This window comes from Arvicanthis niloticus, chromosome 3, assembly GCF_011762505.2.
Source record: "Arvicanthis niloticus isolate mArvNil1 chromosome 3, mArvNil1.pat.X, whole genome shotgun sequence".
NCBI lineage: Eukaryota > Metazoa > Chordata > Mammalia > Rodentia > Muridae > Arvicanthis > Arvicanthis niloticus.
Window position 1 is genome coordinate 58,604,127 of NC_047660.1, and position 22,178 is coordinate 58,626,304.

Genomic DNA, 22,178 nt, shown 5'->3' on the forward strand with positions numbered 1-22,178 from the left:
GGCACATGTGGCATATATACACATGTGTGTGTGTGTGTACACGTGTGCAAATACACATACACAAAATGAAAAGAAAATCAAGAAAAAAAAATTAAAAACAGTTCTCACACATTCTTCTTTTTATGTTCTTTTTAAATCATTGAGAAATAGGAGTTACATAGCTGTAATTCCAGCACTCAGAAGGGAGAAGCTAGAAGGTTGCCTTAAATCCCAGGCCAGCCGGTCCTACATGACGAGTTCCAGGCTAGTTGGGCTCTAGAGATGCTGCCTCAAAAATCTAAACCAACCAACCAACCAACCAAACAAACAAACAAAAGAAAATAGAAATTTATGCTGAGAATGTAAATCTTAGTCTCCATGCTTAGTTCTAGCTTTGTATGGGTTTTGTAGACCATTGTAAAACACAGTGACCAATTTCATCTATAATACTTTCACTGTTTGAAATAGGCCCCCACGGAACTCAGTGTAGTCTTGAACTCCTGGTCTCTTAGCGTGTGTGAGTGTGTGTGTGTGTGTGTTTCTGTATGTGGTTACTGCCCCAACTTTACTTGACTTCTTCCTAGCAGCCAAACATGGCATTTATAGGTCTCCAAAGCTCCATCCTTTACCCTAGCTTTACACTGGCTGTGCTGGTGCACCTCACAGACAGTTGGCCAGCTCTTTCCACATATGCCTTGGGCTGATTTCTAGACCCCTGGGATGCTCAAATCCCTAAAACAGAAGTTCTACACATCCTCTCCCAGATTTGAGTCATTCCTAGCTGACTTGCAACACCCAAAGCAGCGTAAACACGGTGTGAAAGGAGTCACGCTGGGTTACTTGCAGAGTAATGAGGGCAATGTTTATTTATATTCAATCTACTGAGTTTCTGCAAGTTTTCTTCCAAATATTTTTATCTGAGATTTGTTCTGTAAGTGTGGATCACTCAGGTAAGGAAGGACAGCTGTGATCTTACCCAGGTATCCTTTGTAGATAAAGTTGTTCTTTATCTGTATCATGCCTTGAAAGCACTGAAGTTGAAGGGCTGGACATGGCTCAGTGGTACAGCTATGGGATTGGCAAGGCCCTGGTTTGGAACCCGGGCAGGGGTGGCAGCAGGTGACGACTGAAATCGCAGTTGCTTCTATTTGTCTGGTGATGACCATGTTGCTAGAAACACATGGTCTTCTGAAGAAGACTGACAGATGCAGCATGGTACACTAGGAATCTAGACTAAGTTGATTTGATGCTCTTTTCTAACTTGGAGGGATGGTAGTCACATTCTCTCTCTCTCTCTCTCTCTCTCTCTCTCTCTCTCTCTCTCTCTCTCTTTCTCACACACACACACACACACACACACACACACAATTAAGTAATGAGAGATTACTGGAGTATGTTAGAAGGATTTTTATAAAGCCATAAAAAGTCAACTCACAGTGGGTGTGTAGCTCACACCTGTAATTCCAGCAATTGGGATGTTACAGCAGGAGGATTGTTGTCAATCTGAGGCCAGTCTGAGCTATATAATTGAGGAGGCCTGGGCTACAGAGAGAGGCCTATCTCAGCAGGTAAACACACTTGTCATCAAGCCTGACAACCCGAATTCAATCCCTGGCACCCACACAGACAAGAGAGAAAGCACTCCTACAAGTTGTCCTCCAGCCTCCCTACCTATTCGTGCACAATTAATTAATGATAACTAATTAATTTTTTTGGTTGGAAAAGCAATCCCAGCATGATGGCATGTGCCTACAATCCCAGCACTTGGGTGCAGCAGCAGACTTGGCAAGAGGACATGAGAACCTCTCTCAAAACAAAACATCCTAAAAGAAAACCAAACGTTGTACTTGCCTCCAGGAGAGATGTTCTTTCTCTAGTTGCTATTATTGTATCTAACCAGCTCACCACTCTCTCCATCCATTGTTACTTCTTGTTATTACTAACCAGTAGTGCTTTAACACACTGTACTGATTAACTGAGGCTTTATTGACTTACTTAATTAAAGTGACCTGGGGATTGAGCCCACGTGTTAAGCAAGTGTCCCGCTAAATTACACTAAAGTACTTTTTAAAACTGTAACAGGGCTGAGGTGATGGTCCAGTGGTTAAAAGCTCGGAATGCTCTTTCAGAAGAAGGGAGTCCGGTTCTCAGCAATCACATCAGTAGCTCACAAATGCCTGTAACTCAGGAAAACTCCCTGGCCTCCTCAGGCACAGTACTCTCATGTAACCCTCTCCCACATAGACACATAATTGAGACTAAGATATTTTCTAAATGAGGAGAGGGGGTATGCGGCACAGTCTGGCTTTAAATTCTCAACCCTTCTACCTCAGTCTTCTAAGTGCTGAGATCACAAGGGTGCTCTGCCGTGCTCAGCCTAGATATGATTTCATGTGTGTGAGATGTATATTATATACATGTTTGTATGTGTATGAATGTATGAATGTGTGAGTGTGTATGTGTCTGTGTGTGTGTGTTTAAAGTGGGAGGGCTGTGAAGGTCAGGCACATGGCTATATCTTAGCAATTAGGACTCTGAGGCAAGATGGAGTTAAATTTAAGGCCTGTCCAGGATACACAGTGAGTTCAAGGCTAGCCTAGGATATAGAGACTACCTTGTGTATTGTATGGATGTATCACCTGTCAATTACAAAAGCCTATGGCCTATGGCTTTGGCTGGAAATAGAGGTGGGACATCCAGGAGAGAGAGAAAAAAAAAAAAAAAAAGATCCTGGGATAGAGCCAGAGCAGGAAGATTCACCAGAAAGATGTGACGAGATGGACACATGGCAGTGAGCACAGGTAAGCAGCCATGTGGCAGAATGTAAGTTAAAATAAATGGGTATCTCTAGTTATATCTAATCAGAGCAGAGTCTAGCTATATGGTCAAGGTATTTGTAAATATATTTTGAGTCTGAGTCTTATTTCCGGGAGCATGGGACTGGGAGGCAGAACTAGGCATAATTTCTATACTAGAAAACTTAGGGAGACACTCAAAGTGAAAATTAATTAATTAATTAATTAATTAAGCAAGCTTACACTACTTTGTAAACTGTCTCAGAAACCAACAAATAAAAACAAGGTAGAAGATTGCTGACTAATGATTCTTGAGCTCTTGTACACACACACACACACACCACACACGGAGGGAGAGGGAGAGTGCACATACATTCACCATTCACACATTTCACATATACAACCTTAAATAACTGCAGGACTGTAAACAAGCTTCCTGATTACCTTTTGCCTGTCACACTCTGTTGCCTTCTTTCTCCAACTCTTCCACTGAGGGGAAACCGAGTCTGGACGTTAACTGCTAACTCTTACTTAGAAGGCATTTAGATGTCCCAACACTCCCACAAGAGCTGATATAGTCTCTGTCCTAGCTAACAAAACTAATGATTAATATTTTCACAGTTCAGTTCCTATAAAAACATCCCAATTTGGCTCTTAAAATAATCCTTAACTTTTTTTCTGTTTTAATTTAATCTTTATTTTAGGCGTATGTGTTTCTCTGCACCTTGTATATGCAGTGCCTGAGGAAGCCAGAAGAGGGCCTTGGATCCCCCAGGGCAGGAGCTACAGACAGTTGTGAGCCATTGTGTGGTGCTGGGGATGGAACTCAAATGCTAGAAAGGCAATGAATGCTCTTAACCTTTGAGCCATCTCTTAGCCACAATCTTTTTAAAATTTGTTTTGGGCTTCTTCAGACGGGTCTCACTGTGTAGCTCAGGCTGTCGAACTCACTATTCTCCTGCCTCTGCCTCTTCAGTGCTGGATTATAGGTTAGGGTCAGGGTCAGGGTCAGGGTCAGGGTCAGGGTTAGGTTAGGGTTAGGTATGGTTAGGTTAGGATTAGGTTAGGGTTAGGGTTAGGTTAGGGTTAGGGTTAGTGTTATGTTTCTGTTATGTTAGGGTTAGGGTCAGGGTCAGGGTCAGGGTCAGGGTCAGGGTCAGGGTTAGGGTCAGGGTTAGGTTAGGGTTAGGGTTAGGTTAGGGTTAGGGTTAGTGTTATGTTTCTGTTATGTTAGGGTTAGGGTTAGGGTTCACACACACTATTAATGAAAGTAACTTTGATCAACCAGCTGCATCTGTTTGGGTAGTATCTGTATTCAATCCATAGGCTCATAAAGCTGGTAGTCAATTCATAATGGTGCTGTTTTGTGTGCCAAACACCTCTGTGGCGGTCAGAATGACAAACGTCCCCAATGGGCTCAGATATATGAACATGCGGTCCCTCAGAAGGTGGTACTGTTTAGAAATGAGGTGCAGCCTTGCTGGAGGACGTACATCACTGGGAAGTGAACTTTGAGAGTTCAGAGCCTTTCCACAGTTTCTGTTCACTCTCTGTGCTGTGCCACTGAAGGCCCAATTGCTACTTAAGATATGTTCTTGCTGTCATGCCCCTCCTCTTCCTTCTATGATGGAATCATAGCCAAAATAAAAAGCTTTCTTCTGTAAGTTGCTGTTCATCATGGTATCTGATCCCCCAAACAGAAGAGTAACTAAAATAGAACTTGGGACCAAGAATGGGATGGTTATAAAGACCCTGAGCATGTTGATTTAGGGGTGTGAGATAGGAATATGGAAGACTTTGAAATTTGGACTAGAAAAGCAGTTGCCTGCAGCAGGCAGAGCTTGGTGGTCTATCCTCACAGGAGTGCTGAGATCAATGAGAACGGAGATGCTCAGCTCAAGTGGTTTCAGAGCAGCAAGGACTTTAACAGCAATTGAGCTAGAGGCCATTCATGTGATATTTTGGCTGCAAAATATGGCTGCATTTTTTTTATTTGATATTGTCATCAGTCTTTAGGGGCCAGGTAGTGGAACGTGATGGTTAGAATGGACAAAGTTCCTCCATAGGCTCATGTACATGAAGAATTGGTGCCCAGCTGGTCATACTATTTAGGGAGGTGGTATAGCCTTGCTAGGGGAAGTACATCAGGTGAGGCCTGAGTTAACTGCCTTGCCCCAGTTCCAATTTGCTCTACTTTGTGTTTGAAAATCTGAGCTTCCTGCTCCTGCTGCCATGCATGCTGCATGCTGCATGCTGCTTGCTGCCATGCTTACCCCCAATCCCCAATCTCCCACATCTGTCAGGTTGGACTCTTATTCCTCTAGAACAGTAAGCCATAATAGACTTCCATACATTGTTTATGTTGTCATTGCATCATAAAAGTAACTAATACAACGTCTTAGCATCTAGAAAGAAAGGATCCCTAACTAGGCAGACAGAGATAGAAAACGATCCAACAGGAGCCACAAGTCATCGAGTGAGCATGGTGGCAGGTTCTATAAGCTACAGACGCCAAATGCTATGCAAGTGAAGCAAGCACCTGTTGTGGATAGTGAGTAGTTGCTGTCCTAGATAGGAAGGCCATTACCTGACCCATGAAGTCTCTGGTTATGCCTCCCTGATCTTGGGGTCCTAACAAAGTTGATGAGCACCTCCATTAAGGTATCACTTGACTAGTGAAGCAGAAAATCTGTGCATCAGCCATTGTAATGGGGAAACCAGACCCCTGCATCCAGGGTTCCCCATAGAGCAGGTCATCTTTGCACAGACATTTTACTTAGTGAGTCATTTTGCTGTTGACAGGCTTCTATCATTTACCTCTACCCAGGATAGAGCAACTCTCAGTGGAAGACTTGCTTTTTAATTCTTCAGAGTGAACTTGGGAGCCAATGGTTTGAATGGATAGCTGGAGGAAGGAGAGCAGAGGGTGACTATGCCTTGGTGTGGTGCCATGGGTATGAATGACATATCAGAAGACCCTCAAAGCTTGCAAAGTGAAACACAAAAGATGCTATCTAATAACCATGTGGGCATGATGCTCACAATGCAGACATAGGCTAACAATCTTCTCTACTCATCTTGATGCATGGCTCAGTGGACTCAAGATGAAACAAAACAGACACCAGGCCACAGTTGCAGAAAGAATGCCCAGACTGAGCTAGACCACAGGGTCTGCCCTCACCAGGGTTAATCATATGGTTCTCTGTAGGAACCAGATAGCTACTTGTGGAAAGCTGATTACAATGGACATTTTTATAACAGAAGTGGGTAGTGATTTGTCCTCACTGAAAAAGCCACTCTTGCTGGACACAGACTATTCATGTTCCTTCACTGGCCTCACCAGAGGCTCCTAGACAGCCATGGCATCTCCCAGATGCCACCTAGAACTTCCCAGTGACTGGCTCACATCCAACATCATCTCGGTGTAACTCAATTGCTTAGGAAGCCTGGGGACACACCCTGGTGCTGCCATGATACCCTGCAGGGGCACATGCTGTGAACCTGTGACTCATGTCACAGCCACAGGGTGCTAAGCCACAGCGGGAAACCATGGGTAAACATAGAAGCAGCTACTCTTTTACTCCACAGCACACTTGCAAAACATTTTCCTCCCAGAAGCACTGCTCTGCTCAAACTGAACTTCATCTCCAAGGGAAGTCCTTCCATGGGACATCCCAGCTCCAGCCACAGAGTCAGACAAAGCCAGAGCTAGTCATTTCAGCCTCCTCTTGCTTCAGGGAAATGAACACCCATGGGAATTGTGGGTGGCCTTTATGGTCACTGATACTGAGGAGACTCAGTAGGAATCAGGGCAGCCTATATCTATCTTTCTTCTCTTCATTTGCCTTACTCCAAACTACTGTACGTGCTTTTTTCCTTTGCTCTCTCTGATTTTAATCTTTAATTTTTATTCATCTTTAGGGTTTTACTGTACTGCTCAGGCTAATCTGGAAATCACATCGAGGCCCAAGCTAACTTGGCTTCCTGAGATTACAGACTTGCACCACCACATAGGCCTAGCCATCCTTCCCTTCCAAAGCACAAACCAGGACCCAGGCTGCCAAGCCTGACCACAAGTTTGATCTCCAAGACTCATGTGGTGAAAAGGGAGACTGGACTCCTGCAAGGTGTCCTCTGACCGCCATATACACTGTATGGCACGTTTGTGCCCACAGATACTCAAAACACAAACACACACACACATACACACACACACACACACACACTCCCCAAACGCTCAACACATACACACACACACACACACACACACCACACACTCCCCAAATGCTCAAAACACACACACACACACACACACACCACACACACTCCCCAAATGCTCAACACACACACACACACACACACACACACACACACACACACACCACACACACACTCCCCAAATGTTCAAAACACACACACACACACACACACACACACACACCACACACACTCCCCAAATGCTCAACACACACACACACACACACACAAAGAGGTTTAGCTTTTGTTTTGTTTTTCTAGACAGGATTTCTCTTTGTAGCCCTAGCTGTCCCAGAACTTGCTCTATAGACCAGGGTAGCCTCAAGCTCAGCTCCACCTGCCTCTGCCTTTGTTTCTGCCTCCCAAGTGCTGGGAATAAAGGGGTGTCCTACCATGCCCAGCTCTGTTGTTATTGTTCTTAATTGGAGCACAAACTAGAACCCACCATTTTCCAATTGACAACGTCTCTATATTGTACTTAGAACCCCAGGGCCTCAGGACATGAGATGCCTTTCTTTCACTTAGCCACTACCCCTGACCACAGCGCCCTCTTCTGCCCATATTTCCTGAGCTCAGTCACTCTGGTCTCCTTGTTGAATCTCAGTGGAGTATCTGCTGCTGCTCCAGGGGACCTCACTACCTCTTCCTCATTGCCCAGGTCAATCCTGCCCCTTCCTGTTCTCCACCACCCTTCCTCGTTTCCTCACAAGCATCACTAGTGATGTAGGGAATCCTACCAGGAAGACATTCAAATGCTGGGGTGTATAGTACCCCTCTGTATCCAAGGGCCCTTTGGATGACAAGCTCCTCTGTGGATACTCAAGCCCCTTTACTTAAAATAGGAACCTTAACACATAACATACACACATCCTCCTGAATACTTGAAATCATCTCTAGATGGCTCACAAAACTAGTACAGTGTAAACAGCATGTGCACATTTGTTCAGGTGACTAAGTCATGAAAAGGCTGGGGCTGGAGTATGTAGCATGTGTGAGACCCGGGTTCATGCTCAAGAGAGAGGAGCCTGGGCATGTTCAATGATTAGAACTCTTCTGGATATTTCCAGTGGGCTAACTCTGTAGCTGGCGTAGGTACAACACTGTGGGGTAACATGGTTTGGCCATGAGCATCCCCCTGCTTTCTGTCTTCTGCATGGTGCCCCTTCCTAATAGTTCCCTGCTAATCATTCTCTCACTACAGAGGGACACAGGGAGGATGAGCAGACAAGGGAGGACTTGTCAGGACCAATCTGTTCCTGACACCACTGGCCTACCATTTTCCTGTACTAACACTGACGTGACAGCAGGGGACTAAACACCTGCACAAATCCAGAGGGGGGGGGCTGGACTCCCCCCAGCCCTTGACCCTGTCCTGCCACCTACCATGAACAGGCCACTGAGCTCAAGTAGCTAGAGATTCCATCCTGGGAGCCTGCCTCTTTCAAGTACAACAGGAGAGCAGGGCAGGCTAGTCTTTGCCCTTCTCCTGGCGGTGCCATGCCCTACCTTCTGTGACACTGCTTCTCGTTCAGTGACTACTGAGAAGCCATCCTAATATCATCAATGTTTTATCTGGGAGTACCCAAACCCCTCCTAACTCATCCCCCCACCCCCTTTTTGTCTTTTCTTTTTTGGTTTTTCTAGGTAAGACTTCTCTGTATAGTCCTGGCTATCCCAGAACTAGTCTATAGTTCAGGCCGGCCATAAACTCAAAGATCTGCCTAAGTGCTGGGGTTAAAGGCATGTACCACCACACCTTTTTTTTTTTTTCTCCTTTTCTTCCAATTCAGAATCTCCTGTAGCCCAAGTTAGCCCCAAACTCACTATGTACCTGAGGAGGACCTTGAACTTCTGCTTTTCCTGCTTCCATCTCCCAAGTGCTGAGAATCCTGTCATGTGCCACTCTGCACTGTTTTATATTAGGGCCTGAGCTCAGGGCTTTGTGAATGCTGGGCCAGCACTCCACCAAATGAATGACATGTTAGCCATGCACCCTAGTACCCCTTTTCTTAAACTAGTCAGTTTTGCTGTTTCCAATCAAAGAACCCTAAGATTTTTTTGTGTCTGTTTTTCTTTCATAAATTAAAAAAAGTTACATAAATCGGTACAATTGCTGAAGCACTTTTGATTGAACTGAACCCCCAAGTGATGATGACATACTTGCTCCAGACCCCTAATTGTGACCTAGATGGAAACACGGTCTTTGCAGGTGGCGAGTTAAGATGAGGGCCTTGGGGAGGGGAGGGGGCCCACTTCAGTGAGACTGGTGTCCTTACAAAAGGAAGCACATAGGTTTGCAGCAGGGTGAATGCCACAGAGTGTACAGGTAGAGACAGGCTGCACGGGCCAGCCAGGGAGCCCTGAGGCTGGCAGAAGCTAGAAGAGGTCCAGCACGGTGTTCCTGCAGCCTCAAAACAACAACAAAACACATCCTCTACACCAGAACCTTAGGTCTCTAGCCTCGTTGTCGGTTTACATGCACATGACTCTGCAGCAACTCAGTATAGGTGGAGACTTGAAAGGAGTCTGAGATCCAGAGTAACCCAGATAACAACTGCCACACTGCCCTGGCCACAAGATGGGAAAAGTGCAGAGTCGCCTGGTGCCTCAGCTCCCTGATCCCAGACAAAAGAGTCTATGAAGCCCCAAGACTCACCATTGGATGTTTTCATCTGCCGTCGACGCCCCACGCGGTCCAGCCCGATGGGAGTGCTCTGGGAGAAGGTGAAGGGCCGGAGGCGGGCAGACACAGCCTTGTAGGGTGGAACTTGGTGTGCAGGCACGGGAGGCCTGGCTGCTGGCTGTGAAAGGAAGTGAGAAGCTGTGAGAAGGTGCCAGGAAGTCTCAGCTCCTTTGAGCCACAAAACGTTTCTGTGTTCTCGCCCTGAAGCCACTGGCAGATGTGGAGTGTCTTCTTCAAGCCCCCGCCAGCAGCTGCAAGCTGTACCAAGATCAGTGGCAATATGCTGTTCTAAAGTTCCAACAGGCAGCCTCAAAGCTGGCTCTGTCACACTTCTCCCCACTTGTGAGAGACATGCCAGTGGGGAACAGGGAGAGAAAGAGAGGCCTCTGAGGGAGAGGAAGGCTGAGGCAGCAGCAGAGCTGTGAGTGACAGTTAGGAAAGTACTGTGACCACAGTAGCATCTGAGGATGCAAGGGCTGGACCACAGCACACAGGCACAGTCACAGATCTCCAGTCACTTTGCTTTTATTTAAAAAGAATTTATTTGGAGGGCTGGAGAGATGGCTCAGGAGTTAAGAGTGCTGGCTGTTCTATCAGAGGACCTGGATTTAATTCCTTGGACCCACATGGCAGCTCACAACTATCTGTAACTCCAGTCCCAGGGGATCTGACACCCTCATATAGACATACATGCAGGCAAAACACCAATGCACATAAAGTTAAAAATAAATAAATAAATAAAAAATACTTTTTAAAATTTTACATAGTATGTGGGGAGGAGGGGGGAGAGACCTATGAGTGGGTACCTTCAGAGGCCTGCAGTTGTAGGTAGATGTGAGCTGCCTCACATGGGTGTTCTATAAGAGGATTAAGAACTGTCTCCCCTACCAATGAGCTGTCTCCCCTCCTGTGCTTTAGGGTGTATACCAGGGTCTCAGTCTATAGACCAGGCTGGCTTCAATCCCACAAGTTCTCTGCCTCAGCCTCTTGAATTCTAGAATTATATTCTAGAATATAATTCTAGAATAGAATTCTGGACACAATACTATTTTAACCTTCAGAAACACAGTACGTTCTAAGTATCTCAGACTATCCCTCAACTGTGTCTTGCATTTAGATACATTTGCTTTAGTTCAGAAATATTTCCCAACAAGTGGAGCACCTTAAAACAAAATGATCTTAAAGATCTTGTAGTATCTTTAACTTCAGTTTTGCTTGTGTCTTTTGCTTGCTTCTGAGGCAAGGCCTCATAACCCACGCTGGACTCCCTTGGCTGAACGACCCTGAATTCCTCATTCCCCCCAACCCTTCCCACTTCCCTCTCTCAAGAGCTGGGGTCACAGCCATGTGCCACCACACTGGGCTTACAACTTTACTTCAAGAATTCAACTCAACTGAACTAAGCAAGGGCTTTTGAGTGTTTGCTAAAGCAGGACATTGTGCTGAGCTTGGCAGGAAAAACTTAACACACAGCCCAAGCCCGATATAGAATTTCTTCTTCTTTTTTCCCAGAGAATTTTACAGGTAATTTAAGAAAGTACCTAGCCCGTTTTTAATATGAAACTGAGCATATAAGTTATTATATACACTATTCTGTGACTGTATGAGCATGACCATGTGTTAGCTGGCACAGGTAAGCAAAGGAATTTGACTTTCTCCAAGACAGAGCCTTTACATGAATATTCCACGACCTGAGAGTGCTCACTACGCACTTGAGAAATACTTGCCAAATGTGCTGGGGCCCAATGATGTTCATGGTCAAACCTGCAACCCAGAAGCAGAACAAGGAAAGGTGGTGTGGCTCCGTGGTAGAGAGCTCGCCCAGCATGTTTCCAAGCCTGGGTCCATTCTAGGAATGGTGGGTGATGAATTGCTGGGGACAGACATGATTTTAGAAGATAGAGAAATTACTTCTCCTCCTAGCATGGCCCTCTGATCTGTTTTGGGGAATGGACGGAAGAAACACAGGGCTTCCTACATGAAAACGAACGCTATCACCGAGCCACATCCACCCTCAGCCCCTTCTCTTTCATCTTGACTTTGCTCCTGTGTTTGCATTCTAACAACGGACCACTTTGTCGTTTGAGAATCACTCCCCTCGGGAAGTAAACCAGATAAAGCCAGGCTATGGTCCCTGGCTCAGGTCTCAGGGCTTTTCAGATAAATGGCAAGTCTGTGCTGTGAGCTGAGGCTCCAGGAAAGGAGATTGGAAAGCAGATGATGAGAGAGCAGACTGTTAGTGTGGATCCAAGCAGGTTACAAAGTCAGGAAGAAGAGGGGTGAGGAGGTATGTCCTCCTCCAGAAGGAAAAGCATTGTCCAGTTTAGTCTGCAGAGAGGACAGAGGCAGGGAGCTGAGGGTCTCTGCTCGCCATGGTTGAAGAGACCAGCTCTTACTTGGACCAAGAGGTTCTCCACGTCCTCTACCTGGGTGTTGTTATAGAAGCTGACCCCTCCAATCACAGATATAGGTCGCCTTCTCCGGCCTCCCCTGGAACAGCCTGAGGGGACACATGGATCCTGGCTGGTGGTGGTCACACTTGCTGGGTGCATTCTGTCCGTGTGGTCTTCATCTGGAGGGTCTGCAGCAATGGCATCTTCAGGAATGGACAAGCTTCTGCTGGCCAGCTGGCCGTAGTCAGACAGTGGTCGTGGCCGGGTGCGCCTCCCTGAGCCCCACCTCCTCCTGGAGATTCGAGGTGCCTCATTCTGCTCCTCCTCCAGGCCTGAGCCCTGCTGCCAGTCATCCTCAGTCACCACCTTTGCAAATGAACAGGATGAGTGAGCTCAGAGATCCAGCCAGGTGTGAACAGTGGAGCAGCCGCCTGCTGTCCCCTCCCACTCTGCAGAACCACAGACAGCGAGAACAGAACTCACTGTGGATTAGATGAGCCGAATTTTATTCCAGACTGAATTAACTCTGAAGCTTAAGAAATTTTGGGGGGACCAGAGATGAGCTACAGGGAGACATTAAGAATGCCAGCAGGTCTACAATAATAAAATGAATATATAACTAAGGTGGGTGTTCCCTAAATATGCTTAAGAGCAGGAGGTTAGCCACAGCAGCCAGAAGTGACTGTATAATAAGTTAAATGTGTAACAAGATCTACATCTTCTTTCAGTGTGGACGATACTAACACATAGAAGGTGCAATGAGATTATATCCAGGGCCGAGAGGGCTCAACATAGGAGGACCCCATCCCATAGACACAGTCTGATGGGAGTGGCCTGAACTAGGTAGAGTTCCTGAGCTATCAGACTACAAACACTGTGTAGGCTTGGACAAGTCAAGGCTGCTAACCTTGGCTCTCAGACTGGATACATTACACAATCCCATTTTCTATGCCCCTCAGCTGAGCACGGTGGTCCATGCAGCAATCTCAGTGCTTGGGAGACAAAGACAAAAGGACAGTGGATTCAAGCCAGCCTGGGCTAAAGAAGACAAAGATCCCTGACTCTAAAAGAGGCCACACTTCTTTGCAAGTGGTCCCTGGATCAAACCTAGGGCCTTGTGGGTGCTGAGCAAGCATGCCACCAAGTGTTACCACCAAGTTAGACACCCACCACTTCTAATTCTTCAAATAAGTTTTCCGTCTTTTTGGGGAAGGAGGACAGGATTTTGCTATGGATCCCAGACTGGCTCTGAGCTCTAACCTACTCCCTGCCATTCCTGTGTAAGCAGTTATGGACCACCAGGCCCACCCAGGCTATATACCTTCACAAAAGCAATCAGGAAAACATGCATAGTTTGGAATTGGGCAGACTTCCATATCCTGTGAGGGCCAGGGACTGGCTGAGCAAACTCAGGCAAGTGACTGAAATGCCTGTTAGAAGGACAGACAGGATAGGCTTTATCAGATATAGTCAGCTGTCACTTTACAAAGATGGTCACAGAGCAGAATCCTCAGGGCTTGCCCTGCTGGAAATAGGTACCCATCTACTTGACAGATCCCCAAATCTGGATGAAGAAAGGACTGGGCTGGTCCAGAGACTGGCAGTAGTTGTCAGTACCAGGCACAACAGCTACTGTGAGCCAAGCCTGAACTTCTTTAAGTACCCAGCCCAATACTGTGTGTGTGTTGCAGCAATCTTCCTGCCCCAAGTGCTGAGATTACAAACAAGTGCTAACCATCTGGCTTGTCTCTATTCATTTTTTAAAAAACACAAATCAAACAGGGTATGAAGCCACAGGTTGGGGGAGGATGCTGGGATTTGCTGAGTAGGCAGAAAAGACTACACAGGAAGCCAGAGATGGCAGCAGAGCAGGCAGTGGGTGGCTGTCAAAGGCAGGTGGCCAAGGGATGACACAGTAATCTGAGGCAGTCTGCCCCCACTCTGTCCATGAGAGTCTGAGCCAGAAGGAAGTTAAACAGTAGAGGCCCAGGAAGAGGAACTTCGTGCCAGTAACAACAGAGTCCTAACATGAAGGCTTGTTTAATTTCCAGTCTGGCATGTTTGAGTGTTCACTAAGATTATACTAGAGTTTAAAGCCAGTCTGAGTAACAGTAAAACTCACAACTCAAAAGAAAAAAGATACAGTATACGTGTATCAAATTAGAATTCTAAACCCCATAAAGAAGTACAGCTCATCAACCAAGAAAACCTGAGCTAACACAGCAGCTGGAATGTTGGAGTGACCTTTTCTTACCTTGTGTGAAGGTGCACCAGTGTATGTTCAATCATGAACTCTGTGCTGGCAGAGAGCTAAGTGCTGGCAGGGTTCTAATATTGCCATTCTATAGCCGTCACCAGGTTTTCTATATGTAAATGCTTGTCCTTCCTCGCCTGCCTACAACAGGTGATGTACTGTGTCTATAACGTATCAGAGGTTGTCTCACTACTGACTGGTTATAATAAAGAGCTGATGGCCAGAATCTTGGGCAGGAAGTAGGGGGCAGAACTTCCATAGAGAAAAGGATGGAGGGCTAATGAAGAGAAGTGGAAGAGAGCTGACCTGGAAAAGAACAGACAGGCATTGCAGCAGAGCAGAGAAAGGTTCAGAGCCAGCCACATGGTGGGCTGTAGGCGAACGGTCAGGGTAAGTTAGATGAGCTAGCTGCAAGACTGCCTAAGCGAAAGGCCTATGCTTTAGACTATAACAGAAGTCTCATGTAATTAATTATACCACTGGCGTGTTCAAGAAAGTCGCGCTATATTGGAATGTAGAGACACTCTAATTCGTCTCTTCATTCTTCAAATTACAGACACTGAAAGAGAAAGCAGTGTAGTGGTTTGCCCAGGGCCACACAGCCACTCAGGGTACCTCCAAACTTCCATTGTGCCTGTCTGTCTGTGCTGCAGTCTGGTACCTTCCAGACACTGAGGGGCACATTATACGCCACAAGTCATATGAGACTAAGACACTTGAGAAAAGTTGTCCCCAACTCTGCTACCTGGATGCAATAGTCTCCCCAGTGAATTCCATGGTCCTAAGGCCCCCTCCAAATCCCATTTTCTTATATTGCTGGGGAAGGGGAGAACCACGGCCCTGGTTTTCCTGGTTTACTCTCCTACTGGCCTATTTCTCGTAAGAGACTCATTCCCACTCAACTTCCTTCCCCTCCTACTTCAGATCCTCACCACCTACTAGAATAATTTTTCTGTGAAATCAGCACACACCCAGGAGGAAATATATATGTTTTTATCCTTCCTAACATCACTATGGAAAAAGAAAAATCATAAAGTTATTGTTTTCTGAATTTATGAAAACTCGATTATTAAGGGGGGACTAAAACAAATTACTAACTGGAATGACATAGGCAACTCAAATACACAGTAAGAATAAATCCACTTATATAAAGTCATTTAAAAGGAGTCAGCGACAACTTGCTAGAAAAACAGAAGTGCGTGGAACAAAACCAGAGGCTTAGAGTAGTCAAACTACTCACAAACATTAAGAAACACCACAGTTGGTTTTTTTTTTTTTTTTTTTTTTTTTTTTTTTTTTTTTTAATGGTTAGAAGCTGCTTTGTGCTTGCTTATGCAACATGCAGCTTGTATTTTCTTACTGATGCCAAAAATAAATAGACCAGGAAGTGACCGGGGCTGGGCAAGGTAGGCACAGGCAAAGCAGCCCTGCATGTGTTCCTGACGTGCCTCTGTGCCAGCTACTGTCTGAACACAGGCAGCACGAGTGGAATCCACTGTAACCGGACTTCAGTGTTTGCACAGTTCCCCTGAAGATGCCAGAGGCGGCACCCTCTAAAAGGCACCAACATGCCTTAGGGACCTCAAAATCTAGTTGATAGCACGTGAAGTTGAAACATGCATTTTAGCGGGGAAGCCTGAGTTGGAGCTCACATTCAAATGCTGCTCCTCAGCTAAAAACAACAGGTCCCTTCCAAAGCCAGCATGGACTTGGCTACACACAGACGGACCCAGGCATGCCAGGCAAGGACTCTGCTCATAGGTGCACTGTTCTAAACTATGTACTTTTTCACTTTAAGCAAAACTTTTGTGCTTCTAAAGATACTGTCCAGGTTCACTGCAAAGACTACAGATTTACAGGCCCATCCTTAGAACCTTTATATTCCAGCAAGCATCCTTCCCTGCAGGCTGAAACCTACCTGAGATTTAGCCATGGGCAGGGGCGGCCCACAAACACACTGGAGGAACAGGCAGTTGACCACATCCATGTGTTCCAGAGTTTTAAACACACTGGAGGAACAGGCAGTTGACCACATCCATGTGTTCCAGAGTTTTTCAGGTCTTTTAAAGGCTGTGATCAGGGCCCTACACGGCCAAGCAGAGCTCTGACTGGTCCAGTCTAGCAGGCTCAACTCACTGTCTCCAAGTCTCTGAAGCTTGAGCCACCAAGTCACACCCAAGTCATAAACCTTTGTAAACAGACCTTGCACTCTGGGGACTGCCCTTTTAACTCTTGCTTTGCTGAACTCTTGTAAAGTGGCTTTCCTGGTCAGTGAGCAGTACTTTCTTCCTATACAGGACTTCTTTTTTCCAGCTCCAAAAATGAAAGACTTATACAAACTAATATAATATAAACAGCTTCCTGGAACATTTCTGTGAAAGGAAATTATTAACTGGAGATTAAAGATAAATGCTTAAAAGAACCTGGTATGATAGCATCTATTCAGAAACAGTAAGTGGGCACAGGGTTAGCTGGCAAGTGCCCCCAGACAGATGGACTCCTAACCACTCCGAGTATCTGCCAGTGTGCTTTGCAGAGTGATCACTTTCAAATGGGCTCACCCTGGATTAGGTGGGTTCTAAGTCAATGTCTGTTAACTTTCTACACTAAGGAAAATTTGGATACAAACACAAAGGAAGCAAGCCACTTGTGGATGGACTCGAGAGTGCTGCTGATTTATCTATCTGGACACAGGGTTTTACGTAGCCCAAGTTACTTAGCTTCAGTCTTGACCCCCAGCTGAGGATGATTTTAAACTTTGATATTTCTGCCTCCACTTCCCAATTTGGGGGATTACACAGTGCTAGGCAGGAGTTCTAACAACTGAGTTCTATCCCCAGACAAGGAGTGACACATTAACAAGCCTTGACAAATGTCACTTCCACCAGAAGCTGGAGAAGGTGGAGCCTTGCAGAGACTGGATTCTGACACACTGTGACCTGGAACTTGTGGCTTCCAGACTCTTGAAGCAAGCCTGAGCAACATGGCATTGGTGTGCATTTGTGTGAGTTTTACATATATTTACATATATGTCTTAGGATATTAAGTAAGAGTAAAATCTCAGATGAATGACAGTTTTTCAGAGTTCAAAGCAAGTGCAGAGACATAAGTAGGACTTATGACCCACAAGGTAGAGACAGAAAGGTGGAGAGGACAAGGCCAACCTGGGCTACTCAGGACTACCCTCTCATTCTCAAAAAAAACCAACCAAACAAACAAACAAACAAAAAAACAAAAAAAAAAAAAAAAAAAAAAAAAAAAACCTAATAAACTGTCTGATAACCACAGCAGACATAAACAGATGGCACATCTGTCACCCTGCCAGCCAGAAAGGAATCTCCATTCTGATCTTATCACAGGAAAAGCTTAGAAAGAGAAAATTGGCAACAAAAACATAAATGCTAGAACATTTCTTAGCCATCAGCCAGAATTTCCCTTAGAAAAGAATACTGAAATTGACTTTTCATATTTTAGGATTTCAGTAACCAATTATGACTTTCTAGCCCCAAATTAAACAAGCCACTAACTGAAAGGAAACTGTCAAAATACCATGACGAAGGTTCACAGGTTCACATGAACGTGATTATCTTACACATCCTTCTCAGTGCTGAGGCCCCAGCATGTGTTAGACAAAGCACTCAAATACTAGTCTCTCATAGATGTTAGAATGGTTAAGAGTTTATTGATAATAGGCACTAGAAAGCTTACTACTGCTACTCCTAACATTAATATGATACCCTGGGGAAGGACCATGGCTATGATCGGCCTTTAATTCAATCCCCCAGATTGGAAAGAGAAAACAGTAATTTCAATGATTAAAAAAACTTTTTAATTTTGTCCACTCGCCTGCAACATAAATAAATAACTTAATTAAAAAAAGATTCAAGGGTGAAAAAGTAAATACTTCGTAGGCTGGGTCCAGTGCCCTGGGCCTGGAGTAGTCAAAAGTGGTCCCACTGAGTCAGGAGGCTGGGGTAGGAAGGCCTGAAGCAAGAGCTTGAGGCCAGCCTGAGCAACATAGTGAATACTCTTCTGCTCTCCCCCCGAAAAAGGATGGATATCAGGATTGGGGGTTCAAGGACCCTGTCCCACAAAATGAAACAGATAATGAACAGTGGGAAAGGGAGCGGACACAGCTTGTCTCCTTGCTATGATAATTACACGGCATCCATGAACCAGACTGAAACATTTACTCAGTAAGTGTCTTGTAAATGCTAAGAGGTGGGAATGAGGATCTGCTCTGGAAAGCAACTGTGTGATTTTGATTCCTCTCCCTCTGCTGCCCCCCCCACCCCCCACCCCGTAGTTCTTTTAAGAAGTGAGGTCTCCCCTATGCTTTGCAGTTGGCCTAGGACACACAGACTCAAATGATCCTCCTGCCGTGTCTTCCCAAGTTAGGGGACTACAGGTGCTCACCACAGGCCTTGCCCCTGGAGTTTTCAAGAGGCAAATCGCTTTGAAGACATTTCACCAGACACAAACTAACCTAGATATAAGACATGGGGAGCCTGACAGCCACATGCACGTCGGCTTCTCTTCAGATTTCAGCTTTTAGAGATAATCTTAGGATTTTTTTTTTCTTCCCTGAGACAGGGTCTCACATGTAGCTCAGGCTGGCCTGGAACTATGTAGCCCAGGTTGGCCGTCCATGAGCTTCTTGACTGTGCCATCAAACCTAGAAGGGTTACTAAGTTTATGGAGTTCCACCCTGTCAGACCCTAAGGGTCCATCGGAACACTGTGAAACCTATCACCATAAAAAGAGCGTCTTTGTGTGGAGTAACAGGGAGTGAGCTTCTCAGAGCAGATGGAAACGACTTTTGAAAAGACTGAGTTGGAAAATGACTCTATCGCACAAATAAAGGCTACTTCACAAGGACTCAAGGTCTGAACGTCTAATCATGTCTCTGCAAACAACCCTTTTCTTGTTTTCCTCCTTTTTCCTTTTTTGGGAATTGGGGTGTGGTGGGGGGTGTGTGGTGGGAATAGAAGTTAAAGAGCAGAGTCTTCATGCATAAACCAGGCTGTCTTAAAATGTATGGCCACTGTCTTACCTCAACCTGGGGTGCTGGGGTTACAGGCATGCGCCACCAGGTTTGGTTCCCTTTACACTCTGGACTTTTTTTTTTTTATAGCTACTGCCCCCACCCCTCAAAAAATAGAAATAAAGGGGAGACCAGGTGAAAGCCTCTTAGGAGAAGAACAGGAATGTAAGTTGACACAAAGGAGCCTGCTGCCATACCTAACCACCTGAGTTCTCTCCAGGGGACCTGAACAATGGAAGGAGAGAACTTACTCCTCCCACAAGTTTTCCTCTGAGCACCACAAGCATGCTGTGGTACACATCAAACACCTTAAAAAAAAACACATCTAAGGTAGGTGTGATAGCATACACCAGTAATCCCAGCACTCAGCAAGCCAGGGCAAGAGGACAGCTAGTTTGTGGCCAGCCTGAGTTCCACAGAGGGGCTATCTCATAAGACAAAGGGCAGCAGCAGCCCTAGGAAGCTTAGCTGTGGGCGGAGCTCAGTGAGAGTGCTTGCTTAGCATTCAATGAGGCCTGGGCTTGATGTTCAGAACTGGGAGAAAAGAACCATGAAATTTTAGTACTTCAGAAGGCATGACTAGCAACAAGACAGGACAAAGCAGGAACAATTCTCTGTAATCATCTGTGGTGGCTAACAGTGTATGTCCCTTTGATTGGGCTGGGGGTGCCCGGTAGTCAATACAGCCTTGTTTCTGGGTGTTTCTGTGAGGATGTTTCCAGTCAGCATGGGAGTCAATGGGTCAGGTAAAGAGATCCTCCCTCTCCGTGACTCCATCTGTTCCACAGAGAGCCCAGGAACGGGGTACTCCTCACTGAGTAGGGCTATCAATCTCTTATCTGATGCTAGTTTGGCTCATCAACCCAGGACTGACAGCAGCTTTCCCATCTCTGCTCTCTTCTCAGGCCTTCAAACTGAGACTGAAATACATGAGTAGCCTGCTGGGTCTCCATCCTGCCATGGCAGATGCTGGGACTCTGCCTCCATCCCTGAAGCAGCCATTCCTGAGTATATTGTTTCTGTATCCCTGCTGGTTCTGCATCTCTCCGAAAGTCCAATACTTTTACTTGTTTTATTTGCAAGTTTGAATACATAGCCCAAGCTGGCCTTGAACTTACAGACATCCTCTTACCTGTCTCACTAGTGCATAAACAAGATGTGATCTACCTACTATTTAGCTAAAAAAGGAATAAAGAACTAAAACATGAAACCTGGTATGACACAACCGAGGACAGTCTGCCATCGAAAAACATTGGTTTCAAAAGATAACATGTCACATGATTGGTCCCTTAGCCCACAGATTTACAAGAGTCACCAAATGTTCACTTAAAAAGCACAGCCTGGCATGGTGGCACATGTCTTTGATCCCTGCACTAGGAAGGCAAAGGCAGGTCGAGCTCTGTGAGACTGAGGCCAACATGATCCACAGAGTGAGTTCTAGCCAGCTCAGTGAAGCCCCGACTGAAAAACAAAACAGAAAAGAAAAAAGAAAAGAAAACCCACAGCAAACCTACAGAAGCTGTGTTGGCCAGTGGCTAAGGCATTGAACTACAACTGCACAGAGATACAAAGGCAATCAGCAGGTGCCTCTTCTGGGCTGTGAGCATACACTGACTCGAAACAGGCCTGGGGGACATGTGGGGAAGGCAACAGCACTAACTGGGCTGTTAGAGCAGCTGCCCATTTCCTAAATCATCAAGCTGTAGGCCTCCTAGTATCCCTCCGTAAAGTGGCTAAGTTCATCCTGAGCAGACATTGTGGAATAACTATATTTCTTCCTTACCACCCCCCCCTTTTCTTTTTTAAACATGGATTTAAAACCATCTATGTTTGTTGCTTATATATGTGTGTATGTACATGAGTGCCATGGCCAAAGAGGAGAGCTCAAAGAAGTAGTGGGAATTGGTTCTCTCCTTCCACCATGAAGGTTCTGGGGGTTAGAACCCAGGCTGTCAGCCTTGATGACACATGCCTACACCTACTGAGTGGTCTCACCAGCCAGCCAGGCAGCTAGCCTGCTAGCCAGCCAGCCAGCCTGCCTGCCTGCCTTTCCTCTTTTTATGGGGTCTTATATAGTCCAGGCTGGTCTTGAACTCACTATGTAGCAACAGATCACCTCCCATGTGATGGAATTCCAGGCATGCACCTCCAGGCCTGGTTTATGGGTGCTGGAACCCAGAGCTTCATATATGCCCAGCTACATTTCTGCAGATGTAACATCATCTTCCTGGTTGTAGGAATGGCTATGTGACCTAATGGCTAAGCCATCAAAACCTCCCAGAAGCAACACCTGAGGACTTGCCAGGTGCCTAAACCATGCCAGGGTCTCCTGCCCCTCCACTGGACGGCACAGAAGCAGCAGCATCAGAAGCCTCTGGAGTTATTCACTCAAGCTGAAATTTCATACTGTTTCCCTGCTGGATGACTCTATTGCTCTGAGTGGGAGGGACACTCTATTTTAGCAGCAGGGTCCTTGTAGTGCCAAAGAAGGCCTCACTTTTTGCTTCCCAGGCCAAGAAGTTTGTGGCTTGTTTAATGGGTGGCAAAATGGGAAGACAAAGTGCTTCCCAGGTGGCACCTAGCACCATTGATCCTCTGTCCCCAGAAGCACCCATAATGACTCACTGTGTATAGAAATGCTAAAGGACTTTGCAGCCCACGCCCTCCTCCCCTAAGTGCAGGCTTAGTGACCTGTGGAAGAGACTCGGGAGGGCTACAGCTCCTCTACAAGGCTGGACCAGTCGACCCTGACTCCACAGGCCCCCACTGCTAA

The 22,178-nt window shown here is 46.0% G+C and overlaps 1 protein-coding gene across 7 annotated transcripts in view; it reads right to left on the reverse strand.

The window, feature by feature from the left end:
- Spata13 (spermatogenesis associated 13) overlaps positions 1 to 22,178 on the reverse strand; it is a 122,833-nt gene that overhangs the window by 42,773 nt on the left and 57,882 nt on the right. For 4 of the 7 annotated variants that reach the window (XM_076930906.1, XM_076930903.1, XM_076930905.1 and 1 more), the window contains exons 3-4: positions 12,111 to 12,473; positions 9,688 to 9,832 (exon numbers count right to left, since the gene is read on the reverse strand). In XM_076930906.1, the coding sequence (XP_076787021.1) occupies positions 9,688 to 9,832; positions 12,111 to 12,473 (508 nt within the window). Of the gene's footprint in view, positions 1 to 9,687; positions 9,833 to 12,110; positions 12,474 to 16,279; positions 16,532 to 22,178 lie in introns of those variants that run through there. The other 3 variants (XM_076930908.1, XM_076930904.1, XM_076930907.1) reach the window with 3 other exon arrangements.